General features: G+C 42.0%; 1 protein-coding gene across 1 annotated transcript in view; it reads left to right on the forward strand.

Moving 5' to 3' along the window:
• The first annotated feature begins 4,534 nt into the window (after window positions 1-4,534).
• The window catches only part of LOC130361841 (probable cation-transporting ATPase 13A4), a 214,070-nt gene continuing 195,687 nt past the window's right edge, over window positions 4,535-22,917 (forward strand). Inside the window, exon 1 of the mRNA XM_056565407.1 lies at window positions 4,535-4,614. Within this exon, the coding sequence (XP_056421382.1) occupies window positions 4,567-4,614 (48 nt within the window). The 5' untranslated portion in view covers window positions 4,535-4,566. The remainder of the gene's footprint in view (window positions 4,615-22,917) is intronic.

A 22,917-nucleotide genomic window follows, 5' to 3' on the forward strand; every position in this document is an offset into this window, starting at 1 on the left:
TCAAACTGTAGCCCTCCAGATGTTGCAAAACTACAACTCTCAGCATGCCCAGACAGCAGTTTGCTGTCTGGGCATGCTGCGAGTTGTAGTTTTGCAACATCTGGAGGGCCACAGTTTTGAGACCACTGGACAGTGATTTACAACTTGAACCCCTCTAAATCTTGCAAAACTACAACTCCCAGCATTCAGGAACAGCAGAAGGCTGTCTTGGCATGCTGGGAGTTGTACTTGCGTGCCTCCAGCCATTGCATAACTACATCTCCCAGCATGCCCTTCCGCAATCAGTACATGCTGGGAGTTGTAGTTTTGCAACAGCTGGAGGCACACTGGTTGGAAAATACTGAGTTAGGTCATAGAACCTAACTCAAGGTTTTCCAGCCAGTGCGCCTCCAGCTGTTGCAAAACTACAACTCCCAGCATGCACTGACAGACCATGCATGCTGGGAGTTGTAGTTTTGCAACAGCTGGAGGCGCACTGGCTGGAAAACCTTGAGTTGTAGTTTTGACCCCCCTCCCGTGTGAATGTACAGGCTACATTCACACTGGCGGCAGATTACAGTGAGTTCCCCGCTACAAATTTGAGCTGCGGGAAATTTTTCGCCGCAGCTCAAACTCCTAGCGGGAGACTCAGTGTAATCCGCCGTCAGTGTGAATGTAACCTAAAAACACTACACTACACTAACATAAAATAAAGAGTAAAACACTACATATACACACGTACACTGCCCCCCCACACCCACCACCCCCCTTCCCTAATAAAAATGAAAACGTATTGTATGGCAGTGTTTCTAAGATGGAGCCTCCAGCTGTTGCAAAACAAAAACTCCCAGCATTTCTGGACAGCAATTGACTGTCCAAGCATGCTGGGAGTTTAGCAACAGCTGGAGACACCCTGTTTGGGAATCACTGGCATAGAATACCCCTATGTCCACCCCTATGCAAGTCCCTAATTCAGGCCTCAAATGCGCATGGCGCTCTCACTTTGGAGCCCTGTCGTATTTCAAGGCAACAGTTTAGGGCCACATATGGGGTATCGCCGTACTCGGGAGAAATTGCCTAACAAATTTTGGGGGGCTTTTTCACCTTTTACCCCTTATGAAAAGGAACAGTTGGGGTCTACACCAGCATGTTAGTGTAAAACAATAATTTTTACACTAACATGCTGGTGTTGCCCTATACTTTTCATTTTCACAAGAGGTAAAAGTGAAAAACGCCCCCCAAAATTTGTAATGCAATTTCTCCCGAGTACGGAGATACCCCATATGTGGGCGCAAAGTGCTCTGGGGGCGCACAACAAGGCCCAGAAGGGAGAGTGCGCCATGTACATTTGAGGTGATTTGCACAGGGGTGGCTGATTGTTACAGCGGTTCTGACTAACGCAAAAAAAAAAAAAAACACCCACACGTGACCCCATTTTGTAAACTAAACCCCTCACGGAATGTAATAAGGGGTGCAGCGAGAATTTACACCCCACAGGTGTCTGACGGATCTTTGGAACAGTGGTCCGTGAAAATGAAAAATTTTGCACAGCCCACTGTTCCAAAGATCTGTCAGACACCAGTGGGGGGGTAAATGCTCACTGTACCCCTCATTACATTCTGTGAGGGGTCTAGTTTCCAAAATGGTATACCATGTGGGGGTTATTTTGCTGTTCTGGCACCATAGGGGCTTCCTAAATGCGACATGCCCCCCGAGCAAAATTTGCTCTCAAAAAGCCAAATATGACACCTTCTCTTCTGAGCATTGTAGTTCGTCCGCAGTGCACTTCAGGTCCACTTATGGGGTACCTCCATACTCAGAAGAGATGGGGTTACAAATTTTGGGGGGTCTTTTCTGCTATTAACCCTTTAAAAAATGTGAAATTTGGGGGAAAACACACATTTTAGTGAATTTTTTTTTTTTTTTTACATATGCAAAAGTCGTGAAACACCTGTGGGGTATTAAGGCTCACTTTAATCCTTGTTATGTTCCTCAAGGGGTCTAGTTTCCAAAATGGTATGCCATGTGTTTTTTTTTGCTGTTCTGGCACCATAGGGGCTTCCTAAATGCGACATGCCCCCTAAAAACCATTTCAGAAAAATGTAATCTCCAAAATCCCCTTGTCGCTCCTTCGCTTTTGAGCCCTCTACTGCGCCCGCCGAACACTTTACATAGACATATGAGTAGTGTCCTTACTCAAGAGAAATTGGGCTACAAATATAAGTATACATTTTCTCCTTTTACCCCTTGTAAAAATTCAAAAATTGGGTCTACAAGAACATGCGAGTGTAAAAAATGAAGATTTAGAATTTTCTCCTTCACTTTGCTGCTTTTCCTGTGAAACACCTAAAGGGTTAAAACATTTACTGAATGTCATTTTGAATACTTTGGGGGGTGCAGTTTTTATAATGGGGTCATTTATGGGGTATTTCTAATATGAAGACCCTTCAAATCCACTTCAAACCTGAACTGGTCCCTGAAAAATTGCGGGTTTGAAAATTTTGTGAAAAATTGGAAAATTGCTGCTGAACTTTGAAGCCCTCTGGTGTCTTCCAAAAGTAAAAACTCGTCAATTTTATGATGCAAACATGAAGTAGACATATTGTATATGTGAATCCAAAAAAAAAATTATTTGGAATATCCATTTTCCTTACAAGCAGAGAGCTTCAAAGTTAGAAAAATGCAAAATCTTACATTTTTTCATAAAATTTTGGGATTTTTCACCAAGAAAGGATGCAAGTTTCCACAAAAATTTACCACTATGTTAAAGTAGAATATGTCACGAAAAAACAGTCTCAGAATCAGAATGATAACTAAAAGCATTCCAGAGTTATTAATGTTTAAATTGACACTGGTCAGATTTGCAAAAAAGGGCTTCGTCCTAGAGGTGAAAATGGGCTCCGTCCTTAAGGGATTAAGGACTCAGGGTTTTTCCGTTTTTGCACTTTCGTTTTTTCCTCCTTACCTTTTAAAAATCATAACCCTTTCAGTTTTCCACCTAAAAATCCATATTATGGCTTATTTTTTGCGTCGCCAATTCTACTTTGCAGTGACATTAGTCATTTTACCCAAAAATGCACGGCGAAACGTAAAAAAAAAATCATTGTGCGACAAAATCGAAAAAAAAAACGCCATTTTGTAACTTTTGGGGGCTTCCGTTTCTACGCAGTGCATATTTCGGTAAAAATTACACCTTATCATTATTCTGTAGGTCCATACAATTAAAATGATACCCTACTTATATAGGTTTGATTTTGTCGCACTTCTGGAAAAAATCATAACTACATGCAGGAAAATTTATACGTTTAAAAATGTCATCTTCTGACCCCTATAACTTTTTTATTTTTCCACGAACAGGGCGGTATGATGACAAATTTTTTGCGCCGTGATCTGAAGTTTTTATCGGTATGATTTTTGTTTTGATTGGACCTTTTGATCACTTTTTATTCATTTTTTTAATGGTATAAAAAGTGACCAAAATACGCTTTTTTGGACTTTGGAATTTTTTTGCGCGTACGCCATTGACCGTGCGGTTTAATTAATGATATATTTTTATAGTTCGGACATTTACGCACGCGGCGATACCACATATGTTTATTTATTTTTTTTTTTACACTGTTTTATTTTTTTATGGGAAAAGGGGGGGTGATTCAAACTTTTATTAGGGAAGGGGTTAAATGACCTTTATTAACACTTTTTTTTTACATTTTTTTTGCAGTGTTATAGGTCCCATAGGGACCTATAACACTGCACACACTGATCTCCTATGCTGATCACTGGCGTGTATTAACACGCCTGTGATCAGCATTATCGGCGCTTGACTGCTCCTGCCTGGATCTCAGGCACGGAGCAGTCATTCGTCGATCGGACACCGAGGAGGCAGGTAAGGGCCCTCCCGGTGTCCGATCAGCTGTTCGGGACGCCGCGATTTCACCGCGGCGGTCCCGAACAGCCCGACTGAGCAGCCGGGATACTTTCAGTTTCACTTTCGAAGCGGCGGTCAGCTTTGACCGCCGCTTCTAAAGGGTTAATACCGCACATCACCGCGATCGGCGATGTGTGGTTTTAGCCGCGGGTCCCGGCCGTTGATGAGCGCCAGGACCGAAGCGATATGATGCAGGTTCGCGGCGCGATCCCGCTTCATATCGTGGGAGCCGGCGCAGGACGTAAATATATGTCCTGCGTCGTTAAGGGGTTAAACCACTTTAAAACTACTTGAATACATTCCTAGGTGAACCGAGCAGATTTATAAAGCAGGGCTTTAGAGTCCTTGTTATATAATTTCCACAGTATGTAGATTTAAAGCAATTTTCTGTGTTTTGCACACAAAGTTTTCAGAACATATGGGGATGATCATAGATCATTTGAACATCATTTCAGTAATTATTAGATGTATTCATTTGCTTGAAACACAAAATCGCAATCTCCTTTGTAACAACACAATCCAATAAGAGTCCTTATGCAAATGAGGAGGCTGTACTGTCCAGAAATAAATACATTGCAGTGAAAAGTTTGCAGGTCAGTAGGGATTAAGACTTGCCACATCCCTATGCTGAGCTCTGCACTGTGGTAATAGTACATGAAGGAATGGCAGGAAAGCATGCTGTGCTCAATGAAGGAGAGGAGAATGAAATGGTGAGTGCTGAAGGGGTTACTTTATATGTTACTAACAAAGAACAATACTAACAGTTATTCTGAGAATATACTGTATATGTTATGTGAGATGAGTGTTTTTCCTGAAATATAGGTTCAAGGGCATGTATAATACATGATAGTATGCATAACTATTGCTACCTGTTGCTGTTGAAAGTTTATTTTTTGTACATTTTGTAATTGCCACAGCAGCGGGCACCTGGGTATTAGGCTGTTGTGCCGGCAATTTTTCCTTTTGTTTTTACTATGCATAACTATTGTTTGCATTAGTAAAAAAAAAAGAAAGTCCAGCATGGTTTTGTGCAGTAAAAACTTTTTTTTTCATCATATGTTGAAGGTTATGTAATGTAGGAAATGGTGCGCTTAAATGGGCACTCTCATTAAAACTAATTTTTGCTATTGCACTCCTTATGGTAAATAAAAAATCTTTCTAATGTACTTTGTTTAAAAAAAATGAAGTTTTCAATGTTTAGTTTTTATTTAACCACTTAAGGACCTAGGGCGTATGGATACACCTTGACGTCCTGGTACTTAAGGACCCAGGGCGTATCCATACGCTCGTGGGAATTTCGGTCCCCGCCGCACGCCGGGCGGGGACCGGGCCGGGGTGACTGCTGATATCAATCAGCATGCACCCCGCGCAAATGCCCAGGGGGGGTCATCAGACCCCCCAACCCCCCCCCCCCCCCCCGTCCGCGATCGGCGCAAATCGCAAGTGAATTCACACTTGCGATTTGCGCCGATTCCGGGTCATACGGGTCTATGGTGACCCGGAATATAAGGGGGATCGCGGTTGTCTAAGACACTCACGATCCCCCTGTAGGCATAGGAGTGAGGTGGCAGGGGTGCCAGCCCTCCTATCCCTGCTATTGGTCTGCTATTGATCGTCAGAGGCGACGACCAATAGCAGACCGGGGGCGGGGGGGTTAACTTTCGTTTTCACCGTCCTGCCCACCCACAATAGGCGGGGCAGAACGGGGAACCGAAGGGGACCGGGCGCCGACGTCCACTTACCGATCCGGAGGCTGCGCCGACGGTGATCGGCGGGCGGCGTGACGTGCGTCAGAAGAGGATGGCTCCCGGGATCCTACGGAAGCCCTTAAGTTGATCTGGATGGCTACAGTCTGAGACTATGGTCTCTAAACTGTAGCCCTCCAGATGTTGCAAAACTACAACTCCCAGCATGCCCAGACAGCTGTTTGGGCTTTCTGGAATATGTAGTTTTGCAACAGCTGGAGGGCTGCAGTTTGAGACCACTATACAGTGGTCTCTAAACTATATCCCTCCCGATCTTGCAAAACTACAACTCCTAGCATGCCCACATAGCTGTTTGTTGTCTGGGCATGCTGGGAGTTGTAGTTTTGCAACATCTGGAGGTCCACAGTTTGGAGATTACTGTGCACTGGTCTAAAAACTGTAGCTTTCCAGATGTTGCAAAACTGCAAATCCCAGCATGCCCAGAAAGCAAACAGCTGTCTTGGCATGCTGGGAGTCATAGTTGGTTACCTCCAGCTGTTGCATAACTACATCTCCCAGCATGCCCTTCGGTGATTAGTACATGCTGGGAGTTGTAGTTTTGCAACAGCTGGAGACACATTGGTTGGAAAATACTGAGTTAGGTAACGGAACCTAACTGAAGGTTTTCCAACCAGTGTGCCTCCAGCTGTTGCAAAAGTACAACTCCCAGCATGCACGGTCTGTCAGTACATGCCGGGAGTTGTAGTTTTGAAACAGCTGGAGGTTTGCCCCCCCCCCCCCCAGGTTTACAGTAAATTTCCTGCTTCAAGTTTGGACTGCGGCAAATTTCTCGCCGCAGCGCAAACTCCTAGCAGGAAATTCACCTTAACACACCAGTGCGAATGTACCCTAAAAACACTACCCTAACACATAATAAAGGGTAAAACACTACATATACACCCCCTTACACTGTCCCCCCCCCCCCCCCAATAAAAATTTCTTGTACGGCAGGGTTTGTAAAACGGAGCCTCCAGCTGTTGCAAAACAACAACTCCCAGCATTTCTGGACAGCCACTGACTGTCCAGGCATGCTGGAAGTTTAGCAACAGCTGGAGGCACCCTGTTTGGGAATCACTGGTGTAGAATACCCCTATGTCCACCCATAAGCAATCACTAATTTAGTCCTCAAATGCTCATGGCGCTCTCTCACTTCGGAGCCCTGTCGTATTTCAAGGAAACGGTTTAGGGCCATATATGGGGTATCGCCTTACTCGGGAGAAATTGCACTACAAATTTTGGGGGTCTTTTTTTCCTTTTTCCGCTTGTGAAAAGGAAAAGTTGGGGGCTACACCAGCCTGTTAGTGTAAAAAAATAAAAAAATTTACACTAACATGCTGGTGTTGCCCCATACTTTTTATTTCCACAAGCGGTAAAAGGAAAAAAAGACCCCCAAAATTTGTAACGCAATTTCTCCTGAGTACGGAAATACCCCAGATGTGGGCGTAAAATGCTCTGCGGACGCACAACAAGGCTCAGGAATGAGAGCGCACCATGTACATTTGAGGCCTAAATTGGTGATTTGCACAAGGGTGGCTGATTTTACAGCGGTTCTGACAAATGCAAAAAAAAAAAAATACCCACATGTGACCCCATTTTGGAAACTACACCCCTCACAGAATGTGACAAGGAGTATAGTGAGCCTGAACACCCACAGGTCTTTGACGAATTTTAATTAAAGTTGGATGGGAAAATGAAAAAAAATTATATTTTTTCACTAAAATGCTGGTGTTACCCTAAATTTTTCATTTTCACAAGGAAAAATAGGAAAAAAGCCCCCCCAAATTTGCAACCCCATCTCTTCTGAGTAAGAACATACCCCATATGTGAATTTAAAGTGCTCTGCGGGCGAACTACAATGCTCAGAAGAGAAGGAGCGCCATTGTTATTTTGTAGAGAAAATGTGTCCGGAATTACAAAGCCCCCATAGTGCCAGAACAATGGACCCCCGACACATGTGACCCCATTTTGGAAACTACACCCCTCACGTAATGTAATAAGGGGTACTTTGAGAATTTACGCCCCACAGGTGTCTGACAGATTTTTGGAACAGTGGTCCGTAAAAATTAAAAATAAAATTTTTCATTTGCACAGCCCACTGTTCCAAAGATCTGTGGGGTGTAAATACTCACTGGACCCCTTATTAAATTCTGTGAGGGGTGTAGTTTCCAAAATGGGGTCACATGTGGGGGGGTCTACTGTTCTGGCACCACGGGGGTTGCAAATTTTGGGGGTCATTTTCTCCTATTACCCATTGTAAAAATGTAAAATTTAGGTGAAAAATTGCATTTTAGTAAAAAAAATATGTTTTCATTTACACATCCAACTTTAACGAAAAGTCGTCAAACACTTGTGGGGTGTTAAGGCTCAGCGGACCAATTGTTATGTTCCTTTAGGGGTGTAGTTTCCAAAATAGTATGCCATGTGGGTATTTTTTTCTGTTCTGGCACCACAGGGGCTTCTTAAATGCGACATGCCTCCAAAAAACCATTTCAGCAAAAGTTGCTTTCAAAAAGCCAAAATGTGACTCGTTCTCATCTGAGCATTGTAGTTCACCCGCAAAGCATTTTATGTCCTAACATGGGGTATTTCCATACTCAGAAGAGATGGGGTTACAATTTGGGGGGAGGGGGCATTTTCTCCCATTACCCTTTGTAAAAATGGTAAATTTGGGGGAAAACTGCACTTTAGTGTGATTTTTTTTTTCCATTTACACATCCAATTTTAACGAAAAGTTGTCAAACACCTGTGGGGTGTTAAGGCTAACTGGACCCCTTGTTACATGCCTTGAGGGGTGTAGTTTCCAAAATGGTATGCCATGTGGTGTTTTCTGCTGTTCTGGCATCATAGGGGCTTTCTAAATGTGACATGCCCCCAAAAAACCATTTCAGAAAAATTCACTCTCCAAAATCCCATTGTCGCTCCTTCCCTTCTGTGCCCTCTACTGCGCCCGCCGAACACTTGACATACACATATGAGGTATTTCCTTACTCGAGAGAAATTGGGTTACAAATTTTGGGGGCTTTTTCTCCTATTACCACTTATAAAAATTCAAAAACTGGGTCTACAAGAACATGCGAGTGTAAAAAATTAAGATTTTGAATTTTCTCCTTCACTTTGCTGCTATTGCTGTGAAATACCTAACGGGTTAACACACTTATTGAATGTCATTTTGAATACTTTGAGGGGTGCAGTTTTTATAATGGGGCCATTTGTGGGGTATTTCTAATATGAAAGCCCTTCAAATCCACTTCAAAACTGAACTGGTCCCTGAAAAATTCCGATTTTGAAAATGTTGTGAAAAATTTCAAAATTGCTGCTGAACTTTGAAGCCCTCTGATGTCTTACCAAAGTAAAAACATGTAAACTTTATGATGCAAACATAAAGTAGACATATTGTATATGAGAATCAATGTATAGTTTATTTGGAATATCCATTTTCCTTATAAGCAGAGAGCTTCAAAGTTACAAAGCAGAGAGCTTCAAAGTTAAAAAAAATGCAAAATTTTAAATTTTTTTCATCAAATTTTGGAATTTTTCACCAAGAAATGATGCAAGTATCGAGAAAATGTTACCACTAACATAAATTAGAATATGTCACAAAAAAAACAATCTCGGAATCAGAATGAAAGGTAAAAGTATCCCAGAGTTATTAATGCTTTAAATGACAGTGGTCAGATGTTCAAAAAATGGCCGGGTCCTTAAGGTATATTTGGGCTGGGTCCTTAAGAGGTTAAAAAAAGCTGCCTCTAGGTGTCTCCCTACTTGTCCAGAGCACATTTCCCCCATCTCTTGCACAGACTTTTGACTCCTGCTGGCCTGGCAGAAGTCCGATATCAGGAAATGCATTTGAAGTGCTGAGGGGTTTGTGTGCAGCCTTAGCCAATCATAGCTCATCTCACACTGAAATGCTCTGGGCACACAGAGTGAGGGAGGAAGTTCTCCCCTCTATGGTTCTCCCCTCTGCTGGGGGGAACTCCTCTTTGCAGTCTATGAATCTGACTGAGACTGAGCAGAAAATACAGAGCAATATCAACGTAGAAAACAAAAAAAAATAACAAACATAAAGGCATAGGGTGGTTTATCATGATAGGGGCAGTGAACTGTGAGAATTATAAAATTTAACAAGATCATGAGAGGTACTCTTTCAGTTGAACACGTCACCCTTAATCATACAAATTGTTAACCTGTTAAGGACACATGACATACCGGTAAGAAGTGAGACCCTGGTAGTTAAGGACCCATGACGTACATGTACACGTGCGGCGGGGACCGGACTGGTGTCACTGCTGATATCGATCAGCAGGTACCCGGCGCAAATGCCCATGTCGGTGATGAATTCACACTGGCGATTTGCTGCAATTCCGGGACATACGGGTCTCCGATGAACCGGTGACCCAGAAAATAAGGGGGATGGGAGTTGTCCAAGACACCCACGATCCCCCCTCCTATTCCTGCTATTGGTCGTCTAGAAGCGACAACCAATAACAGATCGTGGGCGGGGGGTTAACATTCGGTTTCCCCGTTTTCCCCACCCACAGCGCCGAAGGTCCACTTACCCATCGGCGACGGCAGCGGGAGGTGATCGGCGGCGGTGATCGGCGGCAGCAGAGGACGGCAATGCGGCTCCCTGGATCCTTTGGGAGCCGGTGAGTTGCCTAGCAACATCTGGAGGGCTACAGTTTGAGACCACTATACAGTGGTCTCTAAACTATAGACCTCCAGATGTTATAAAACTGCAACTCCCAGCATGCCCAGACAGCTGTTTGCTGTTTGGGCATGCTGGGATTTGCAGTTTTGCAACAGCTGGAGGGCTACAGTTTGGAGATCAGTGTGCAGTGGTCTGGGTACACTTTTTTCACAAGCAGTAAAAGGAAAAAAAGACCCCCAAAATTTGTAACGGAATTTCTCCTGAGTATGGAAATACCGCATATGTGGACAAAAAAATGCTCTGCGGATGCACAACAAGGCTCAGGAGTGAGAGTGCACTATGTACATTTGAGGCCTAGACTGGTGATTTTACAGCGGTTCTGACATAAACGCAAAATAATAAATACCCACATGTGACCCCATTTTGGAAACTACACCCCTCATGGAACATAACAAGGGTTATAGTGAGCCTTAACACCCCACAGGTGTTTGTTGAAATTTCATTATAGTTGGATGGGAAAATGAAAAAAAAAATATTTTTTTCAATAAAATGCTGGTGTTACCCATATTAAATTCTGTGAGGGGTGTAGTTTCCAAAATGGAGTCACATGTGGGGAGGTCCACTGTTCTGGCACTACGGGGGCGCTTTGTAAACGCATGTGGCCCCTGACTTCCGTTACAAACAAATTCTCTTTCCAAAGGCTCAATGGCGCTCCTCCTCTTCTGAGCATTATAGTGTGCCAGCAGAGCACTTGAAGTCCACAAATGGGGTATTTCCATACTCAGAAGAAATGGGGTTACAAATTTTGGGGGTCATTTTCTCCTATTACCCCTTACAAAAATGTAAAATTTGGGGAAAAACCAGCATTTTAGTAACAACATTTTTTTTTCATTTACACATCCAACTTTAACAAAAAGTTGTCAAACATCTGTGCTGTGCGGTGTTAAGGCTCACTGTACCCCTTGTTACGTACCTTGAGGGGTGTAGTTTCCAAAACAGTATGCCATGTGTTTTTTTTTGTTGTTGTTTTTTTGCTGTTCTGGCACCATAGGGGCTTTCTAAATGCGACATGCCCCCCAAAAACCATTTCAACAAAATTTGCTTTCCAAAAGCCAAATGTGACTCCTTCTGTTCTGAGCATTGAAGTGTGACAGCAGAGCATTTTATGTCCTAACATGGGGTATTTCCATACTCAGAAGTGATGGGGTTACAAACTTTGGGGGACATTTTTTCCTATTACCCCTTGTAAAAATGTAACCCCTTAACAACGCAGGACGTATATTTACGTCCTGCGCTGGCTCCCGCGATATGAAGCGGGGTCGCGCTGCGACCCCACATCACATCGCGTTGGTCCTGGCACTCATCAACGGCCGGGACCCGCGTCTAATACCACACATCGCCGATCGTGGCAATGTGCGGTATTAACCCTTTAAGAAGCGGTGGTCAAAGCTGACAGCTGCTTCTAAAGTAAAAGTGAGACTATCCCGGCTAGTCAGTCGGGCTGTTCGGGACCGCCGCGGTGAAATCGCTGCATCCTGAACAGCTTACAGGACACCGGGAGGGCCCTTACCTGCCTCCTCGATGTCCGATCGGTGAATTACTGCTCCGTGCCTGAGATCCAGGCAGGAGCAGTCAAGCGTCGATAACACTGATCACAGGTGTGTTAATACACGCCAGTGATCTGTATAAGAGATCAGTGTGTGCAATGTTATAGGTTCCTATGGGACCTATAACACTGCAAAAATGTATTTAAAAGTGTTAATAAAAGTCATTTAACCCCTTCCCTATTAAAAGTTTGAATCACCCCCCCCCCTTTCCCATAAAAAAAAATAAAACAGTATAAATAAAAATAAAGATATGTGGTATTGTCGTGTGTTTAAATGTCCGAACTATAAAAATATTTTGTTAATTAAACCGCACGGTCAATGGCGTACACGTAAAAAAATTCCAAAAAAGCGTTTTTTTTGTCACTTTTTATACCATTAAAAAATGAATAAAAACTGATCAAAAAGTCCGATCAAAACAAAAATCATACCGATAAAAACTTCAGATCACGGCGCAAAAATGAGTCCTCATACCGCCCTGTACGTGGAAAAAAAAAAGTTATAGGGGTCAGAAAGTGACATTTATAAACGTATATATTTTCCTGCATGTAGTTATGATTTTTTCCAGAAGTACGACAAAATCAAACCTCTATAAGTAGGGTATCATTTTAACCGTATGGACCTACAGAATAATGATAAGGTGTCATTTTTACCGAAATATGCATTGCGTAGAAACGGAAACCCCCAAAAGTTACAAAATTGGCGCTTTTTCTTCTATTTTGTCGCACAATGATTTTTTTGCCGTTTCGCAGTGAATTTTTGGGTAAAATGACTAATGTCACTGCAAAGTAGAATTGGTGATGAAAAAAATAAGCCATAATATGGATTTTTAGGTGGAAAATGGAAAGGGTTATGATTTTTAAAAGGTATGGAGGAAAAAACGAAAGTGCAAAAACTGAAAAACCCTGAGTCCTTAAGGGGTTAAAATTTGGGGGAAAACTAGAATTTTAGTGAAAAAAATATATATTTACACATCCAACTTTAACGAAAAGTCCTCAAACACCTGTGGGGTGTTAAGGCTCACTGTATCCCTTGTTACCTTCCTTGAGGGGTTTAGTATCCAAAATAGTATGCCATGTGTTTTTTTTTTCTGCTGTACTGGCACCATAGGGGCTTCTTAAATGTGACATGCCCTCCAAAAACCATTTCAGAAAAACACTTGACATACGCATATGAGGTATTTCCGTACTCAAGAGAAATTGGGTTACAAATTTTAGGAAGATTTCTCTCCTTTTACCCCTTGTAAAAATTCAAAAACTGGTTCTACAAGAACATGCCAGTGTAAAAAATGAAGATTTTGAATGTTCTCCTTCAATTTGCTGCTATTTCTGTGAAACACCTAAAGTTAACTAAACCTATTGAATGTCATTTTGAATACTTTGAGGGGTGCAGTTTTAATGGGGTCATTTATGGGGTATTTCTAATAAGAAGGCCCTTCAAATCCACTTCAAAACTGAACTGGTCCCAGAAAAATTTCAATTTAGAAAATGTTGTGAAAAATTGGAAAATTGCTGCTATGCTTTGAAGCCCTCTGATGTCTTCCAAAAGTAAAAACATGTCAACTTTATGATGATGCCAACATAAAGTAGACATATTGTATATGTGAATCAATATATAATTTATTTATAATATTCATTTTCCTTATAAGCAGAGAGCTTAAAAAGTAAAAAAAAAAAAATGCAACATTTTCAATTTTTTCATAAAATTTGGGAATTTTTTGCCAAGAAATTATGCAAGTATTGACAAAATTTTACCACTGACATAAAGTATAATATGTCACGAAAAAACAATCTCGGAATCAGAATGAATGGTAAAAGCATCCCAGAGTTATTAATGATTAAAGGGGTAATACCATGGAAACTTTTTTTTTTTAAATCAACTGGTGCCAGAAAGTTACACAGATTTGTAAATCACTTCTATTAAAAAATCTTAGTCCTTCCAGTACTTTTTAGGGGCTGTATGCTAAAGAGAAATCAAAAAAAGAAATGCATTTCCTTTGATGTCCTGCTGACCTCTCTGCTGACCTCTGCTGTCTATTTTAGGAACTGGAGAAAATCCCCATGGCAAACATATGCTTCTCTGGACAGTTCCTAAAATGGACAGCAGAGGTCAGCAGAGAGCACTGTGGTCAGGACATCACAGAAAATGCATTTCTTTTTGGATTTTTCTTTAGTATACAGCCCCCGCCACGCCCCCTCCCATAGACTTGCATTGAGGGGGTGTGGTGTGACATCACGACCCCCGCAGCCCTCACCCAGCACTCGGAACAAAATGTTAAGAACATTAGGGCAGTGGAGTACCCCTTTAAACAGAATTGTAAATTACTTCTATTAAAAAAATCTTTACCCTTCCAGTTCTAATTAGCAGCTGTATGCTACAGAGGACATTCTTTTATTTTTGAATTGCAAACCTATGCTGCTCTGGGCAGTTCCTGACAAGGACAGAGGTGTCAGCAGAGAGTACTGTGGACAAGACAAAAAAGAAATTAAAAAAGAAAAGAATTTCCTCTGTATCATACAGCTGCCAAAAAATACTGGAAGAGTAAAGATTTTTTAATAGAAGTTATTTACAAATCTGTTTAACTTTCTGGCACATTTGATTAAAAAAATGTTTTCCACCAGAGTATCCCTTTAAATAAACAGTAGTAGTTGATGCATAGCATGATTTGTAAATAGTCATGGTTTGTAAATAGTAATCTATTTATTTTTTTTTAAGAGAGTAGGTTTGTCCCAATCACCATTTCAATTACTATAAAACATGGTGAATAGGAATCTTCACTGTATGGTGTTTATGTCCCCTGAAATTGGTTTATCCACCCCCTTGAGATGTAGCTGATGTGTTCCCCCTTAAAGGGGTACTCCCGTGGAAAACATTTTTTTTTTTTTTTAAATCAACTGGTGCCAGAAAGTTAAACAGATTTGTAAATTACTTCTATTAAAAAATCTTAATCCTTCCAGTACTTTTTACTACAGAGCAAATGCTTACCTTTTTAGATGTCTCTGTTGTCATGACCACAGTGCTCTCTGCTGACCTCTGCTGTCCATTTTAGAAACTGTCCAGAGCAGGAGAAAATCCCCATAGCAAAACATATGCTGCTCCAGATAGTTTCTAAAATGGACAGCAGGGGTCAGCAGAGAGCACTGTGGTCATGACATTAGAGAAATCTAAAAAGATAAGCATTTCCTCTGTAGTATACAGCCCCTAAAAAGTACTGGAAGGATTAAGATTTTTTAATAGAAGTAATTTACAAATCTGTTTAACTTTCTGGCACCAGTTGATAAAAAAAATAAAAATAAAATGGTTTCCATGGGAGTACCCCTTTAATTCCTGTATCACTTTGCCTATGTACTCTAAGATGAAGGAGCAATTTGCGTTGTAGATCGCTTCTCTACTCCTACAGTTTGAGAAGTAACAAATGGAGGCGGTAGAAGATTTTGCTTACATTGATAAATTTGCAAGCAACAAAGCCACTGCACCTGAAACAGCCCTTGGTTTGCTGTAAAGTGCTGTAAAGTGGATTTTTACCAATCTGCCCCATCTGAATCATAACTGTGGTTTAACCCCTTCAGGACCTGGCCACTTAGGGGCACGTTAAAGGGAATGTGTCACCAAATTTTTTTTGACATTTTTTTTTTAGAGGTTAAATAATGTTTTCACATTTTTTAAATATTTTTGGAAATATTTTAAAAACTTTTTACTTGTCACAAAATATGAAAAATTAAGTAATAACTTGTCATATTTCCCACTGTTGACCAGCAGAGGGTGCTAACATGAGGAATCTGTGGAAGGCAAGCAACTTGTGAATACACTGCTGAAAATATGTTCTCACTCATCTACCTTCCCTTTTGTCTGTGTGCATGAGAGGGGGGGGGGGAGGGGAGGGGAGATGGTTTTTGTAGTCTTTTCAGTTCCACCGTGTGCACCATTTTGTTGGAGTCTAGAGTGGGAAAGAACAACTGGGTCATTGCAGACTAAGGATATGTTCACACTACAGAAAGTCCGCACAGAGAATCTCTGTGCGGACATCCTGCAAATGGCACAGGAATACGCTGTTTCATAGACTGTTATGCATTCCATGTGAAGTCTGCAGAGAGAAAGAACACTGTTCATTCAGAATAGTGAGTACAGCTTTGAAAGTGACTGGAGAATAAGATGTGATGTAACAGTAGAATACTTGCTGCAGCTTTGGAAGTAAATGGAGGTTAAGATGTTACATAACAGCAGAATAGTGAGTACAGCTTTGGAGGTGACTGGAGGATAAGAAGTTATATAACAGAAGAATAGGGAGTTCAGCTTTCGAGGTGACTAGAGGATAAGACGTTAGATAACAGGAGAATAGCGAGTACAGCTTTGGAGGTGACGGGAGGATAAGACGTGATGTAACAGTAGAATCCTGACTGCAGCTTTGGAGGTTACTGGAGGATAAGACACGATGTAACAGTAGAATATTGACTGCAGCTTTGGAAGTGAATGGAGAATAAGACATTATATAACAGCAGTATAGTGAGAACAGCTTTGGAGGTTACTGGAGGATAAGACGTGATGTAACAGTAGAATACTGACTGCAGCTTTGAAGGTGACTGGAGGATAAGATGTGATGTAACAGTAGAATACTGACTACAGGTTTGGAAGTGAATGGAGGATAATACATTATATAACAACAGAATAGTGAGTACAGCTTCGGAGGTGACTGGAGGATAAGACATGATGTAACCGTAGAATACTGACTGCAGCTTTGGAGGTTACTGGAGGAAAATATGTTATAGAACAGCAGAATAGTGAGTACAGCTTTGGAAGTGACTGAAGGGTAACACGTTATATAACAGCAGAATAGTGAGTATAGCTCTGGAGGTGACTGTAGGATAAGAAGTGATATAACAGTAGAATACTGACTGTAGCTTTGGAGGTTACTGGAGGATAAGATATTACATAACAGCAGAATAGTGAGTGCAGCTTTAGAGGTGAATGGAGGATAAGATGTGATGTAACATTAGCATACTGACTGCAGGTTTGGAGGTGACTGGAGGATAAAACATTATAGAACAGATCATGTGCCATTTAGAAGCCTGGGAAAGCTGTGTGTGACAGTTAGACCCTGTAATTATTACAGGGCCATGAGTCATTAGACAGAGTTTGAATGCCACACACAGCTTTTCCAGGCTTCTGAACGGCACGTGATCTGACTAGCACTGACACATTCCTTGCCATTGGAAAGTTGACACATTCCTTGCTATTGGAAAGTTGTGTGTGAGAGTCAGACACTGTTATGACTCATGGCTCTGTAATGATTACAGGGTCTGACTGTCACACACAGCTTTCCCAGGCACCTGAAAGAGATGTGAAAAGAGTTAGAAATGTGTCTGTGTTAAGCAGGTCACGTGCCATTCAGAAGCCTCGGAAAGCTGTGTGTGACAGTCAGACCCTGTAATCAGTACAGCGCTATGAGTGATTAGACAGTCTGAATGTCACATACAGCTTTGACAAAGCCTTCTCAGACCTGCAGCCGTCCGGGGTATAAATTCTCCTTCAGCACGGGGTCCGACCTCATACCACATTCCTTGTCCCTTCTCACAGCAGCAGTTCACGGCCGGGCCTGCCATGTGATCTGGAACTGTCATAGAAACGTAGAATGTGTCGGTACATAAGAACAATTTGGCCCATCTAGTCTGCCCAATAATCTGAATCCTATCAATAGTCCCTGGCCCTATCTTATATGAAGGATATCCTTATGCCTATTCCACCCATGCTTAAACTCCTTCACTGTATTTGCAGTGATCACTTCTGCAGGAAGGCTATTCCATGCATAAACTACTCTCTCAGTAAAGTAATACTTCCTGATATTACTTTTAAACCTTTGCCCCTCTAATTTAAAAACCCTGTCCTCTTGTGGTAGTTTTTCCTCTTTTAACCCCTTAAGGACTCAGCGTTTTTCCGTTTTTGCATTTTTTTCCTCATCACCTTCTAAAAATCATAACGCTTAAAATTTTGCACATAAAATTCCATTAGTCATTTTACCAAAAAATCCACGGCAAAACGGAAAAAAATTCATTGTGCGACAAAATTGAAGAAAAAATTTCATTTTGTAACTTTTAGGGGCTTCCGTTTCTACGAATTGCTTTTTATGGTAAAAATTACACCTTATCTTTATTCTGTAGGTCCATACGATTAAAATGATACCCTACTTATATAGGTTTGATTTTGTCGTACTTCTGGAAAAAATCATAACTACTTGCAGGAAAATTTATACGTTTAAAATTGTCATCTTCTGACCCCTATGACTTTTTTTTTCCGCTTACGGGCCGGTAAGAGGGCTCATTTTTTGCGCCGTGTTCTGAAGTTTTTATCTGTACAATTTTTGCATTGATCGGACTTTTTAATTGCTTTTTATTCATTTTTTTATGATAGAAAAAGTGACCAAAAAGACGCTATATTGGACATTGGAATTTTTTTGCGCATACGCCATTGACCATGCGGTTTAATTAATGACATATTTTTATAGTTCGGACAATTACGCACACGGCAATACCACATATTTTTTTTTATTTACACAGTTTTTTTTTTTTTTTTATGGGAAAAGGGGGGGTGATTCAAACTTTTATTAGGGAAAGGGTTAAATGACCTTTGTTAACTTTTTTTCACTTTTTTTTGCACTGCTATAGCTCCCATAGGGACCTATAACACTGCACACACTGATCTCTTATACTGATCCATGCAAAGCCATATCTTTGCATATATCAGCGAGATAGGGGCTCGATTGCTCAAGCCTGTAGCTCAGGCTTGGAGCAATCAAACCCAGATCAGACGTGACGGAGACAGGTTAGGGGACCTCCGCTCGTGTCCTAGCTGATCGGGACATCACGATTTTATCGCGATGTCCCGATCAGCCCGATTGAGCTGCCGGAATGCATTTACTTTCACTTTCAGATTCGGCGGTCAACTTTGATTGCCGCGTCTGAAGGGTTAATAGCGCGTGGCACAACGATCGGTGCCGCGCTTTATTAGCCCAGGGTCCCGACTATGACTAGCAGCCGGGACCAACCCGGTGTGATGCGGGGTCACGGCGTGACCCCATTTTAAGCACCGGGACCGGGCTCAGGGCGCACAGGTATGCCCTGAGTCCTTAAGAGGTTAAATATGCTCTCCTCCTTAACCGTGTTGATTCCCTTTGTGTATTTCATTTTCTATCAAATCCCCTCTGTCTTTTCTTTCTTACAAGCTATACATGTTATGGTCCTTTAACCTTTTCTGGTAAGTTTTAACCTGCAATCCATGTACTAGTTTAGTAGCTCTTCTCTGAACTCTTTCTAGAGTATCTATATCCTTTTGGAGATATGGCCTCCAGTACTGCGCACAATACTCCGAGGTCTCACCAGTGTTCTGTACAGTGGCATGAGCACTTCTCTCTTTCTACTGCTTATACCTCTCCCTATACATCCAAGCATTCTGCTAGCATTTCCTGCTGCTCTCTTACATTGTCTTTCTACCTTTAAGTCTTCTGAAATAATTACTCCTAAATCCCTTTCCTCAGATACTGAGATCAGGACTGTGTCAAATATTCTATATTCTGCCCGAGGGTTTTTACGCCCCAGGTGCATTATCTTGCACTTGTCCACATTAAATTTTAGTTGCCAGAGTTCTGACCATTCCTCTAGTTTTCCTAAATTATTTTTCATTTGGCATATTCCTCCAGGAACATCAACCCTGTTACATATCTTTGTGTCATCAGCAAAAAGACATACCTTATCATCGAGACCTTTTGCGATATCACTAATGAAGATATTAAACAATATTGGTCCCAGTACAGATCCCTGAGGTATCCCATTGGTAGCAAGACCTTGCTCTGAATATTCACCATTGACTACAACCCTCTGTTGTCTGTCATTCAGCCACTGCCTAATCCACTCAACAATATGGGAGTCCAAGCTCAATGACTGTAGTTTATTGATAAGTCTTTTATGTGGGACAGTGTCAAAAGCCTTACTGAAATCTAGATATGCAATGTCTACTGCCCCTCCGCCATCTATTATTTTAGTCAGGTTTAAAAAATGGAAAAATAGCAGTCCTACTAGGCTAGGAAGAAAATTTAGAATAAGACAGAATTAAATAGAGATAAATAAAAAAGAAAGGAAGTGTCTGATGATAAGATATAAAATATAATTACATTTATTGAATAATACTGTGAGGTCTGGGGCAGAGTCCTTGCCGCAAACAGCTCATTAAAATAGAATGGTAAAAGTTAGTTATAACTTAGTTAGTTAGTTATAACTATATTTTACGTAGAGCTCCCACACCTATTTTAGTCACACAGTCAAAAAAATCAATATTTGTTTGACATGATCTTCCTGAAGTAAACCCATGTTGTTTTTCATCTTTCAATCCATGGGATTTTAGATGTTCCACAATCCTATCCTAAGGGTTTCCATTAATTTCCCCACTATTGATGTCAGACTTACTCTCCTATAGTTGCTTGATTCCTCCCTCCTACCTTTCTTGTGAATGGGCACAACATTTGCTAATTTCCAATCTTCTGGGACGACTCCTGTTACCAGTGATTGACTAAATAAATCTGTTAACGGTTTTGCTAGCTCACCACTAATCTCTTTTAATAATTTTGGGTGTATCCCATCAGTACCCTGTGACTTATTTGTCTTCACGTTAGACAGCAACCGTAGAACCTCTTCTGTAAACAAAAAAAAAAAAGTATTCATTAAGGCAGTCGGCTAGCCCTTTCTTCTCTTCTACATACCTTCTTTCCTTTGTTTTTAATTTAGTTATACCTTGTTTTAATTTACTTTTTTCATTTATATATCTGAAGAATGTCTTATCCCCTTTCTTCACAGACTGAGCTAGTTTTTCTTCTGCCTGTGCTTTAGAAGTTCTTATAACTTGCTTGGCCTCTTTCTGCCTAGTCTTGTAGATTTCCCTATCTTCATTGCTCTGGGTTGTTTTATAATTACTAAATGCTAGCTTTTTGTTTTTTTTATGATTTTTGGCCAGTTCTGCTGAGTACCACAGTGGCCTCTTCCTTTTCCTACTTTTACTGACAAGTCTAATGCAGTTTTCTGTTGCCTTCAATAATGCATCTTTTAAGTACCGTATATACTCGAGTATAAGCCGACCAGAATATAAGCCTAGGCCCCTAATTTCACCCCAAAATCGCAGGAAAAAAAAAAAAAAAAAAAAAAAAAAAAAAAAAAAAAAAAAAGTTATTGACTCGAGTATAAGCCTAGGGTGGGAAATACATCATCCCCCCCTGTCATCATTCAGACCCTCATCATCATCACCCTGTTATCATCCCCTTGTCATCATCCCACACCCCCCCTTCATCATCCCCTTGTCATCATCCCCTTGTCATCATCCCACACCCCCCCTTCATCATGCCCTTGTCATCATCCCCTTGTCATCATCCCACACACCCCTTCATCATGCCCTTGTCATCATCCCCTTGTCATAATCCCCACCCCCTTCATCATCCCCTTGTCATCATCCCCAGCCCCCTTCATCATCCCCTTGTCATCATCCCCACCCCCTTCATCATCCCCTTGTCATGATCCCCACCCCCCTTCATCATCCCCTTGTCATCATCCCCTTGTCATCATCCCCTTGTCATCATCCCCACCCCCCTTCATCATCCCCTTGTCATCATCCCCTTGTCATCATCCCCTTGTCATCATCCTCTTGTGAACTATCCGCCCTCAGTGGTCTTCAACCTGCGGACCTCCAGAGGTTTCAAAACTACAACTCCCAGCAAGCCTGGGCAGCCATCGGCTGTCCGGGCTTGCTGGGAATTGTAGTTTTGAAACTTCTGGAGGTCCGCAGGTTGAAGACCACTGCGGCCTTCGACATCATCTAGCCCCCTCTCACCCCCTTTATTTCTGTACAGTACTTGCCTCCGCTCGGCGCTGGTCCGGTGCTGCAGGACTGTCCGGTGGGGAGGTTGTCCGGTGGGATAGTGGTTCCGGGCTGCTATCTTCACCGGGGGTGCCTCTTCTCCGCGCTTCGGGCCCAGAAGAGAGGCGTTGCCTTGACGATGCCGCAGAAGGACGTTGGTAATGAACGTACCTCTGCATTGTCGTCAAGGCAACGTGACTATTCTGGGGCCGGGCCCGAAGCGCGGAGAAGAGGCCCCCCCCCCCCCGGTGAAGATAGCAGCCCGGAACCACTATCCCACCGGACAACCTCCCCACTGGACAGTCCTGCAGCACCGGACCAGCGCCGAGCGGAGGCGAGTACTGTACAGAACTAAAGGGGGTGAGAGGGGGCTGGTTGATGTCGAAGGCCGCAGTGGTCTTCAAACTGCGGACCTCCAGAGGTTTCAAAACTACAACTCCCAGCAAGCCCGGAAAGCCGATGGCTGCCCGGGCTTGCTGGGAGTTGTAGTTTTGAAACCTCTGGAGGTCCGCAGGTTGAAGACCACTGAGGGCGGAGAGTTCACTCGAGTATAAGCCGAGGGGGTGTTTTCAGCACGAAAAATCGTGCTGAAAAACTCGGCTTATACTCAAGTATATACGGTAGTTCCATTTCTCCTGGACTCCATGCAATCCATTCAGGTCTGATAGGGACTCATTTATGACTAATCTTATTTTTGAAAATTCTGTTTTTCTAAAATCTAAAACTTTTGTTTTTGTGTGCTGTGACTCCTTCACTGTTCTTATATTAAACCACACTGACTGGTGATCACTAGATCCCAAGCTTTCGCCTACAATAACATCATATACCAAATCCCCATTTGTGAATACCAAATCCAAAATGGCCTCCCTCCGGGTTGGTTCCTCAACCCCTTGTTGCAGAGATAATCCCAGTAGGAAATTTAGAATATCTGCACTCCTGGCAGAACTAGCTATTTTGGTTTTCTAGTTTATATCCAGAAGATTGAAGTCTCCCATAATGATAACTTCTCCTTTTTATTGTCATTTTAGCTATTTCTTCAACTAGTATATCATTTAATTCTTTAACTTGGCCAGGTGGTCTATATATCCCACCTACACGAGTTACTGTCTGATTACCAAACTGCAA

This window comes from Hyla sarda, chromosome 3 (genome assembly GCF_029499605.1).
Source record: "Hyla sarda isolate aHylSar1 chromosome 3, aHylSar1.hap1, whole genome shotgun sequence".
Taxonomy (NCBI): domain Eukaryota; kingdom Metazoa; phylum Chordata; class Amphibia; order Anura; family Hylidae; genus Hyla; species Hyla sarda.